Raw genomic sequence first — 12,395 nt, forward strand, 5'->3', positions numbered from 1 at the left:
GTGAATAAATCACAACCAAGTCCCTGACTTGTCAGAGTTCGACTCGGTTTGACTTTCAAACCAGCTTTCAATGGCAGCGCGTTTTGTCCGTAGAGCCTGAAAACAGTTGTAGGAACTTGCGTAGCTATCTGAAAATTTTGAAAGTGGAATTGGCATTTATACTTGTTTACATAGCCTGGAGACACTTTTTCAGAAATCAACAGATTCATTTGCTCTGATGTCACTGATGATAGATGCTGACTTATTAAAGCACTCAGGCCCTCTCGTCCTTTCACCATATGACACACGATCCTGCCTCAGATAGATCTGATGTTGCTCATACACATGTGAGCTTGGGCTAACTTCGGTTTTAATCCAATAAAAGGACACTCTAAATGACCTGATCGCATAGGGCGTTTTGCCAGATATTTGATTAGCAAAGGCATCCGATTCAATGATGCTCGGCACAGAGGATAAATAAGTGACTGAGCAGAAAATCAAATCAGAGCAGTGACTAGTTCCCCTGCAACAAAATGGCTCTCTACCTTTGACCAAAGCTTTTAATGAGCTTGGCTGCATCCTGTGATGCATGGAGGAATGTAGAAGGGATGAGGACTGGTTAGAGTGAACAAGAAAAATCACAGTTTGCCATAAAAACACAACGAAAATTTAATTTGCATTTGCAAGACTGACTGTGGATATTTTTCCTGGTGTTTGTTTTCATTTAGTGGCTCTCAAAGGCATAAGTGTAGCTGATTTAAAAAATGATTGCGGCTCTTGCTTGTTCAGGCTTTTTGTTCCAGCTAAATTGCAAACAGAGATGGTCAAATTAGAAGCAGACGGACTGCTGAGTTACACAATGTCTTTTTTTAGGACGAAACCGGGTGAAGTTTTGTAATGTTTGTAGATTGAGTCAGTAAATTCTAATTTTATAATTAGACACAGTTTCATAACACTCATGACTTATTAAGTCTCAGTATCATAGAATGCTAAATACAATAATAACAGAGATTTGGACTATTTCATGTTGTGTTTCTTTACTGGAATATACTGCATGTCCACCCTCTATGCAATCTTGACTCTTGACAGGCTTAAGGAAGAAATTACAATTTTTGTGAGCTCAGTAATTTTGTATTTTTAGTAAACATTGGCCATAATGATTGACAACATAAGAAACAAAAGGCTTGAAATATTTTACCAATGTTTACTGATTCAACATAAAATGTCTTTTTTTGGTTTTTGAATATAAAATGGCATAGATGGCGTATACTTGTATAGTGCTTTTCTACCTAAGGTCAAAGCTCTTTTATAGTCACAGACCCATTCACCCAGTCACACACACACATTCATACACTGGTGGCCGCTCTGCTGCCAAACAGGTGCCCGCCTACCACCAGAGGAAAGGTGGGGTTCAATGTCTTGCCCAAGGACACTTCGACTCATGGGCGTGCAAGGCGGGAATTGAACCTGCAGCCTTACGATCATGGGTCGACCGCCCTACCACTGCACCACTGCTGCCCACAATATAATGAGCACGATATTAAACTTTTTCCACAATAATTTAATTTATTATGTATCCGAATGCATTGAGGTGTCCTTTAAAAATTCTAACATAATAATCCAGTTCAATGGTCTATCCAGGTATTTTTAAATCAAAGGTCATCAGACAGCTGAAAATTCTGAAATCTTGAGGGGAGGTGGAGCGTTTTACATTGAATGTCACATCTCATCTGAACGTTGCTGTGAAGTGGATGAGTGAAAAAAAAACTCCAGCATGATGGAGTTTTAAAAGGCATCCATGAAGGGTTTGCTTCTGCTATAACTCAGCAGCAAATCCAGTATCTCTTAATGGTACTAAATGGTACCATTACTCTCTGCCGCTCAGAGGCTGCGGCACATTTGTTTTCTGTCAGTGGTTTTAATGCAGCACATTCAACAGTGGTTTATAGTCAAATCTGAACACTCTTAAAATATTAAACCTCTTTAATATATGGGATGTTGCAAAGGTGTTTTGGCAAAAATGCTTCATGTACAACCTGGTTTGGTTTTATTGGATGTTGAGAAAAAAAATCGCAGATTTGAAAATATGTAAAAAATGCAGATAAATACAACACAATTCTGTTTTCAAAGTTACTGCGTGATGTTTGAGCAAAACTAATGAGGGTTTTAAGTTGGTAGCTGACCTGTTTTATTTGAGCTTATGTTCAAGCGTTTTTAATATAATACAACTCAATTTAAAAGTCTTTGCAAAGCCTGAATAAACAGTCATATGTATTGGAAAATATAAATGAAACGTGAAATTTGCAATATTAAATAAAACAGGATAGATAAACCTTAAAAATAAAATTTTCCATAAGACTTTGTAACAAATCTGTCCAATCTGTAAGACAGACCATACAAATATGAGTTTGATTTTCATGACAGAACTTTTCAACGTACCTAACGTCCTATTCCCATCATTTTCTCTTTTTTAAAAGTTTTTGTAGTGGTCTTTTAATTATGATTATTATTATTTAGTATGGAATTACTTTTTATTAAAAATCTAAAAACCTGTGTTATTTTCTAGACCTTAGTTTTTTTGCTATTCAGATATTCAGTGGTACATTTGGAGGCAGATGCCAGCTCAGTCAAGGAAGACAAAGACTAAGATGGACTTAGTCTTCTACAAGTAGATGAATTAGAGTAGAACGGAGCAGGAAGCTTGTGACCTACCTACTGTTACATCTACATAAAAGCTATAAACATTTTCAAGCAGCATGTTTTTCATCTGTACCTGATTTGCAACAATTTGAAAAAGAAATACTCAGAAATGCAATTTTACATATATTTAATACATGCATTTATATATATCTATATCTATATCTATATCTATATCTCTATATCTATATATATATATATATATATATATATCTATATCTATATCTATATATATCTATATATATATATATATATATATCTATATATATATATATATATATATATATCTATATCTATCTATATATATATATATATATATATATATATATATATAGATACATATAGATAGATAGATAGATAGATAGATAGATACATATATATATATTTCCTCCGTAATCAGAAAAATTACACTAGAACATGCTTAAAACACCAAAAACACAATTTTCATTGGATTGAGTCTTTAAAAGTGTCAACTTTGTCATTTCAGCTTCTGCTCCCCCATGAACAAAATGCACAAGGCTTTGGTTTTTCAAGTAACTCACCTGTTTCTATTTCTAAAAAAATAGTATAAAGGCCTACATTTCGATAGGTATTGTCAGACCCTCAGTCTAGTTAAATATTTGAATACTTATTTACTTATGAACACTCTGAAAAATAAAATTACTGTCTTAAAGTGCTAGTGTAAAAAAGATTTCATTATCTGTCTCTCTGTCTCTCACAATTTTGAAACTTCCCCATATTTTAAATTGCCATTTACTACCTCCTTCACTTAACTATTGTCTGAATGAGCTTCCAAATCATCTGGAAAAAAATGAAGCAACTTTCCATCTGTGATTTAATTAGTAGTTTTTTGACAAGTTCCTCTGCCAAAACTTGCCACATGTGTTACTTTAGTCACTGGGACTTTCACGAGTTTTTTTTAAGATCTTGAAATTGATCTTGAAAATAACTATTATCCATATTCCTCCAAATTTTAGGGTGGCAGCTTAGCTCAGGCAGTAGAGCAGGTCGTCCAACAACCGAAGGGTTGGCGGATCCATCCCTGCTCTCCCCAGCCAGCTGTCACCCCCCGAGCGCGGCTAGTCTGCAGCTCACCGGTTCCCCCAGGGGATGGGTCAAAATGCAGAGAAGAATTTTCCCATTGTGGGATGAATGAAATATCAATTATTATTATTTGTGTGTCTAATAAAATGACTGTAAAACATTTTTTTAAAGACTTAAAGTTCATTTATTTTTCATTTAAAATATCAAAATATTAAATAAAACATATTCCAAGAGATGGCCATTGCAGAGTCAAAGATTCTGATAAATAAATGTTAGTGAAAAATGTGTGTGGCCCGATGACACTTTGTCCCAAAAGAGCCACAGTCTGTCAATCCCTTCAGTTCCTGTGAGGTCAGCATAGAGTCTCATGTTTCACAGCCACTAATACTAAAGTCACAGTTGGTTTCAACGCAGCTGCTTAACGGCCTCACACACGCGTTTAAAAGATGTAATGAGTAAGATTTGTGAGTAGGAAACTTTGACGTCAACTCTCCCCTATAAAGAGCTCTCATGAATGTCTGTGGTCTGACACTTTAGTGAAATAGATTCTTCTACATTTAAATCATGTGAGGATCTGGAGGTTTAGCTCTGTTGTCATGGTAACTTGTTCTGATTGATGCTCGACAAAACTAAGATCAACCTGAAACTTGAAAAGCAACCTGGCTGAACTTTTTCATATGATCTTAAATTTGATTAAATTAATCATGCCCAGTTCTTGTTGTATTGGGAATTCTAAACTACCGTAACTTTATCTTAATGTAGTCCAGACTCAGTTCAGATTATTAGCTCTAATGATTAAAACTTTTTTTTACAAAAAAATGTTCAAACGCAACGCACTGTGGTCTATATTCACCAATCTAAAGAGCATTGATGCACACTGGTTTTTCGCAAACTTCTGTGAAATCTCTAGGGCACTGGATTTTGGAATTGGAAAATGGCAAACACTATATAGTGCACTGTGAAGTGAAGGGTAAAAGAAACTGGTCACAACCTGAGGCATGAGAAGAAAGCAAAACATGAGAGGAGAAGCGTCAGAGCTTAAATAGAGCGTGCACCAGTTGCATCAAATGGGTGCAATTGGATAAAACCAGGTAAGGAGTGAGCAGTAGGGTAAGCCGTGAGTTTCAAAAACCAGCTTCATAGGTACTGATCAGTTCTCACCTGCTACTGCAGTCCACTCTAAATTTTGAGTTACAGGGTTCTCTAGGACCGTATTTTTCAACCAACCAAAAATGCTCTGGCACACCAGCAACCAAAAAAAAAAAAAAAAAAGAGACAAACTCTTTAGTCTGTATTGATCTACAGCCCCATCTCACTTGCATTGTATGCAATATTAGAGGCCCAACAAATGTAAAGTTGCAGCTGTTTTTCCTAAAGGTTGCAAAATGATAACAATTAAAATTAGTGGAAAATTTGCCTTTTTTCCCCCAGTGTAATAAAATGCAATTTCATGTAACTTCACAAAAAACAAAGACATTCTTTCTTAACGGTAATTTATTTTTAAATATGTTATTTATGTTTGTACAAGAACAACTGTAATTTCAAAAAGTTTGGACACACCTTCCCATTCATTTGAATGAGAAGGTGTGTCCGAACTTTTGGTCTGTAGTGTATATAATCATAACATGTTTAAACATTTTAGACAAAAGAAATATCATATTCATATTTATACGTTTAATTGGAACTATGCAAAATATAAACATGCTGATTTTTTTTCCTTTTGTCTAAATAAAAAATGTAATTTAAAAAAAATGTTTTATTTATTTTTAAGTGATTCAATTGTTTACATTTGTCTGTTGGCCACTTCACCATGCTGTTTCTTTTGTTTTGTTATTACCGTCATTTTGACTTAACCTCCAATTTTTCAAAACTGAATGAAGTCTGAAATTGAATCTGTCCTTCAAACAGACATTATTATTACTGTTTCTTTAATAAAGATGACTTGGACCAAACACTGGAATCTCTTCTTTCTCTGAATTTAAATCCTTTGTTCTCCAAAACAAACCTGAAGGAGAAATAAACTGTTTTCCTGATTTTATCAAGAATACATGCAAATCTTTTCAACAGATATTTGCATTTTCTTTTTTTTGCTTCATGACACAACGCCTGACAAGTAAGAGACACCATCACATTAAATTAAAGTATCATGGGAGTGGTAGTAAAAAGCAGTGGTGTTGATACAGGACTGACAAACATTGCTGAGCTTCATTATTTTATTCAGTTTTTATACGGTCTTTCACCTAGTCCCACAGGAAGCTACTAGGGGTGCGACGATGATCTGTAATTTGTACGTATCAGTAGCTCTGGTTCTGCACAGACGTGTGCGACAGATTGCCCCCCTTCTCCATTCACTTTCCTCCCGCCGCGCGCTTCATTTGTCAGTTCACAGTGAACGCGATTTGCATGTCAAATTCATGACCTCCGCGTTTCTTTTAACCCGTTTCAAAGTCGCTGCTCGACGTTTGTCCAAAAGTGTGATTAGAAACCTGACGCTCCTGACGCATGTGGGAGGAGCTAATGTCAAACTTTTTTTTATGAAAGACACAGAAGATGCTGAGAGATCGGTGTATTTATTTTGAAGAGCTTCATAAACCTGTCGGCAAACTATTCAGTGTGAAACCTGGCCCTTTTTTAATGAACACAGCTGATATTCTGGTGATAATAATTGTTTTTAGATCAGTGAAAATGAATCATTTTTGCAAGGAAGGTGGGACCTAGGACCATCTGTCCCCTACCTCTTCCCTGGTGGGGGGTACGGGCCCCGTTGCAACGGCGGCCGTGTCCCCGGGGTCCCGGCTTCCTGGGCCCGGCGGTGCTCTCTCCGCGCGGTGGGGGGGTTCACATTACATCTGAGCCGGGGGTGTTCGTGTCCCTGGGGGGTGGGTTCTGGTCCTTGCTCCTGAGCGCTGGGCCCCGCCAAATTTCCAACTGTGGCCGAGCCTGGTCGGGCCATATTTACAACACCCCTTGTGGGCCCTCTTTTTTTCCCCGGGGTTCCCCCTTCCTGGGCGGGGGCGGCGGGCCCCTGCCTTGCTCCTCCCTGGACCAACCGTGGGCCGGGCGGATGGCTGCCTGGAGTGCGGAGCGGGTCTCCCTTGGGGGGTCCTGGCTCGTACCTGGGGTTGGGGCGGGGGGATGCCCGGAACTCCTGGGTGGTGGTGGGGTGCTCGTCTGGGGCTGTGGGCGCCCTTCTCCTGTGGGGCCCTGCGTTGGGCTCTCCCGGCGCGGCGGGGGGGCTGCTCTCCTGGTTGGGCTGGGGCGGCGCTCTCTTTCCCTCCGTGCCTTTCCTGCTCTCTGGCTCTGGGGGCCTCGCGGCGGTCCTGCTGGCCCTGGCCTGGGTGGCGGGCTTGGTCGCCCGGGGGGCAGTTGTTCCCTGCCGGTTCCCGTGTGGCGTTGGGGGGATTCCGGCTGCCGCTGCTGCTGCGGAGAGGGTCTTGGGGTGGGGATGGCTGGGCACTCTCCCTCCTTCTTTTCACGTTCCACCATCCATTTTAGAAGAACATAAACACTCACCTGAGCACAGGTGTTAGCTCACCTTTGCACTAACAGTTTGCATGACTGAATGACTGAAATATTTCACACTAGTTGGTTTTAAGGCATAAGTATGCGTGTGTGAACACTATGTATTGTGTACATGTTGACATGTGGACATTTTTGCAGATAGCAGGTGTGTTTATAACATTTGAGTGTGTGTGTGGACAGGCTCTGCCCTTTTTGTACTACATTTGAACCTTACCATAATGATTAACAACCAGTAAACTTGTTGCTTTATGCTGCTTCATGGTCTTATCCCCCTTCCCCTCCTATTATCACCCTCCTACCCCCCCTTCTCTTTAACGTCCCTCTCTCTTCTTCCCCTCTTTCCTTTTCCGTCCAGTCCAACACCAAAGATTTTCAAACATGATTGAAATTAATAAAGTTTGGCCTCAATTACAAAAGGGGTTTATTCAGTCATACCTTTGGTATTGTCTGAAGATTAATAACCCCTCTTGTTAAAGTAAAATATGTCCAACACAAGAGGCCCTCAGCACTCATCTGTCTGCCCAGCTGTTGGACAGGACAAGTTAGAAAAAAAAAAAAAAAAAAAAAGAAAATTAATCATTTCTCGTGGCACACCTGACCATCTCTCACTGAACCCCAGAGTGCTGGGGTTCCCTACCTGGACAGTTTTTCTATCTTACCCTTTTTAAGAACAATTTCCTGCATACACCTGTATCTGAACTGTTTCTGAGTTGACATTTTATCATTAGCATTGGGTCTCCACTGTAACATTTGAGGACCTAACAAAACAAGGTTTTTTGTGTGAATATTATGGAGCTGTACCTTTTAGTAAGTTAGTAACGTGCTGGCTTCATCATATTTAGGTTAATTAATGAATTTTAGAGCCAAAATAAAAAATAGGCTCTTGAAATATTATTTTTTCTTTTTCTGAAACAAAATACAAGTTCATAAAGTTCACAGAAGCCACTTCATATTGAATCCAGCAATGATAAATTAATTTTATATGTCCTTCTACTACTGAATGAGAATCAAGATTTGCTCCTTTGCCTTGTTTGGCTCTTTGGTGTCTTTTCTGTAGGATCTATTGGAAAGGGTCATAACCGTCTCTCAGACTGATTTCTCCTGCACTGGTGTCAAAAGCCACAAAGGTCACAGGGCCGGACGTCAAGTCCTTCTCGTGTTACACGCTAGCTTGTCTAACATGGGGGTGAGATTGGCGTCAGTGTGGTAATTATCAGATCACCTTTCAACCAGCAGATATATGGAGCTCTGATAATGCAGCGTTAATGGGAAACGCATATGAGAGGAGCGATCGATGGACAAATGACCTGATATGAGGCGCAGGACTCTCACTAAAATTTTATAAAAGAGGATATGATGATTAGAATTAAATTTGTAATTATATTTCCACCAACTAATAGGTACCACATCCACTAAATATAGTCCAAATATTATCATCTGAGTTCTTCATGAAAAGAAATGTCAACCATTCGCTAAACCAACCATCCTCAGCTTTATGCATATATATTTGTTTGTTTTGTTTTTGCCTCTAGACCACATGGCTCTTCAGTTCGGCCTGTCAGTCAGCCAGTTTCCATGTTGTGGAGATTTTTGACTGTTTAACGTAGCGAGTCTGCCTGACTGCACTCCGCGGTTATTTCCTTCATTTTGACACTTCTCAACTCCATCCATCAGCACACAGCATAAAAGCTGCGACAGTCATCCTGAAATATCGCCGCTAAGAGTCTACTTCCATTTAATGGATCATAAGGCTGAAATGTGAATATTTAGTGTGGGTGTCTGCCACTTTGAGATTTAATCCGGCACTGCGTAATTGATAGAGAGACACTGAAAAACTCACAGATCATTAAATGTGATAGCAGATTTGCCAAACACTTCTCAGAATAGTTTATACCAGAGCTGCTTATTCTGCAGGGAAACAGTTCCTGAAAACTGCAGATGATGATGATGTAGATGATAGCAAGTGATTTTTGTATTCAAACACCTTAGGAAAGAGATAAGACTCTGGGGATTGGGTATTATACTTCTCATTTATAAGCCGTTCTTATAAAAAAATTAATCTAAATTTTAGAAAAAATAAACAGAAGGCATCATAGCATTAAAATCACATGCACAATTATTTCAAAAGATGACATCTGTGGGCTAAAAGCTGCACAAATGTTCTGTTTTATGATCTGTTTGTGGTTCAAACTGGAGGCGTTGTGTAGCTTTTCTGTAACATTAGCTCATATGTGTCACTTTCAGCACGACGCAGAAAATCCGAAATGTGGCATTGACAGCTGACGTGCGATGTTGGTTTGTGGATGACACTGCAGAGTAGGAAGTGACGCAAAAACTGTGACAAATTCACAGTCAAAAGGTTCCAAAGATGTCTGCCTGCTACATTTAAGCATCTTTTCATGGATTTTTTCATACAGACTCATACCTAATGATGTAAAGACCATGCTCATGTTTTATATATCACTCAAACATTTTTGCAGTCTTGCAGGAATGACGTGTCCAACGCCATTCCAAATTCGGGAAAGGTGAGATGAGCATCCTAAAAGTTTGAACTATCAAGTGTCACTACTTTAAAGGGATTTTCTTCTATTTGTATGTTTTATACATGTTTTTGTGGCATTTTTCTCATGATGGACATATTTAAATATTATTAAGCTTAAAATTGAGTATTGGAGTGTTTTTCTTTATTCAAAATGCTGTGAATCAGGAGAAGACGAAAAGTACTGCAGGAAAAAGCTTGTACGTGTGACACAGAAGCCTATACAGCGAGCCACAAGCTCCCTGCTCCAATCCATTCTGATACATCCACTTCCAGACAAATAGATCCATGTACGTCTTAATTTTACTCGTCTAAGCTGGCCTCTGGCTTAAAACTGATCCAATACAGCTCCAATATTCCTCCCCATTTTTGTTGCTTTGGTAATGTTATGTTGGGGGAGAGAGGGACTTTAAGATAGTGCGAGACTGTGTGGGTTTACTCCGCACCAGTTCCACCTACAACTCAGAGTTTCTAAGGAACTACTGCCGCTCTGCAGAAACCATCTCCAAGAAAACTACACCTTTTTTGGGTTTTTGGCTAAAAACAATCATAATTAAAAGACCACTGATTTAAAATAACTCAAAAAGATGACTTAAGTGGGACTTTAAAGCTATTATTTTTAAGGGACAAAATATGAGGAAAAAATGGTTACAGCTTAATGTCCTAAGGTTTTTTTTTAAAACTAGTTTTATAAAGGAGAAAACTGCTAAATAAATACAGTAAATACAAAAGCAATGTCACCATTTCACACTGGTGTGGAATGCAAAAAATATTTTAGTAAGGCAATAGTGTGATGGTAATTTGGTTTTCCGTTTACAGCCAACTTACGACTTAACTTTCATGTTTCACAACAGGAAACAATACTTTTTTATTCAATTTTAACATTCGGCATTTAAGTATAAGTAAAAAGGTATAGTTTAGACCAAAAAAAAAACTTAGAAAAAAGTACATTTAAGTATTTTATACCTGACACGTCATAACTAGTTGAGTTAGAATAAGGGCAAAAAGTGATTACTAAGGATGCCGTCTCATGACATAGAAGTCCCTCTTACCTGGATCTTGATCGGCCAGCTGAAGTTGGACACGTACACGAAGAAGGTGATGTTGTGGTGAAGCTTGAAGTTGAACTTCTCGCATGAAAAACTGTCTTTGTGCTCCTTGATGTTGGTCCTCACTATAATGGGCATTTCTTCACCAGAGATTGTGCCAGCTGAAACCGACAGAAATGTTGAATGTTCTAAGCTGGAAAAATCAGCAGGAGTTAATCATGTCAAAACATTAAAGGAGCCCGCAAAAATAATGACAGGCTTAATATATACAACATAATGACTGGCGCCAAAAAAAAAGAAAATCTTAAAACCACAATGCGTAATTTCTTTAAATATTTATGTGTTTGCTATTCCTGCTAATACGTATTTGAACCCCTGTCTTATCAGCTAGAATTCTGACCCTCAAAGACCTGTTAGTCTGCCTCTAAATAGTCCACCTCCTAAGGTTACTGTTGGTAATACACTAGGACATCCTGGTTTAAAATCATGAATAGCGCAGAAGGTTCCCGTGCTTAAACCAAATCCTGCCCAGGGCCTTCTCAATTTTGCCAGTGATTATTTGGATGATCCAGTCATGAGAGAAAGTCAATGTGGTTAGTTGAGACCACAGTAGAACATTTTGGTCAGAATTCACTTGCGGTGTTTGAAGAAAGAAGAATGATGAGTACCATTCTAAGAACACTATACCTACTATGAAGCATGGGAGTGGTAGCATCATGCTATGGGGTTGTTTTTACTGCACATGGGACTGGACGACTGCACTGTATTATGGAGAGGATAACCGGGTTCATGTGTTGTGAAATTTTGGGGAATAACCTCGTTTCCTGAGAGCATCGAAGATGGGTTGTGGCTGGGTCTTCCTACATGAAATTGACCCGAAGCACACATTCAGGAGAACCAAGGACTGTATCCGTAAGAAGCATATTAAGGTTCTGGAGTGGCCTAGCATCCAAATCTCAACCCAACAGAGAATCTTAGGAGGGAGCTCAAACTCCGCGTTTTTCAGCGACAACCCAGAAACCTGACTGATCTAGAGAAGATCTGAGTGGAGGCGTGGGCCAAAATCCCTCCTGCAGTTTGTGCAAACCTGGTGAAAAACGACACGAAACATTTGACCTGTGTAATCGCAAACAAAGGCTACTGTACCAAATATTAACACTTATTTTCTCAGGTGTTCAGATAATTATTTGCAGCAATAGCATACAAGTAAATTATATATATAAAAAATAAAATAAAAACATTCAATGTGCTTTTCTGAAAGAGGAGATCCTAAGGTACATCCATGCTAAATGTGGTACTTGTACCAAAATATGCATGATTAATTAAATAACCGGCTCCACTAACAATGCAGTAAATTAGCTGAAATCGTTTAGTTGGGTCATATTATACAGCTTTATTAGCAGTTTTGTTTTTATGCTGGAGGTCTTCTTATACCAAGGATAAAATATTCTCACCTCCTGCTTCATCAGTGCTGTTAAGCGCTTTATTATAGTCTTCCTACAATCATGACAACACACACAAGCCCCCACAAACCAAAGGGGCTGCGGGTCCCAGGATATTAAGTT

The 12,395-nt window shown here is 38.8% G+C and overlaps 1 protein-coding gene across 1 annotated transcript in view; it reads right to left on the minus strand.

Moving 5' to 3' along the window:
* Window positions 1–12,395, minus strand: part of LOC101172102 (attractin-like protein 1) — a gene marked incomplete in the record, with an annotated part of 241,418 nt that overhangs the window by 133,172 nt on the left and 95,851 nt on the right. Inside the window, 1 exon segment of the mRNA XM_023963706.1 lies at window positions 10,834–10,991. Within this exon segment, the coding sequence (XP_023819474.1) occupies window positions 10,834–10,991 (158 nt within the window).

Source organism: Oryzias latipes, chromosome 15 (assembly GCF_002234675.1).
Source record: "Oryzias latipes chromosome 15, ASM223467v1".
NCBI lineage: Eukaryota > Metazoa > Chordata > Actinopteri > Beloniformes > Adrianichthyidae > Oryzias > Oryzias latipes.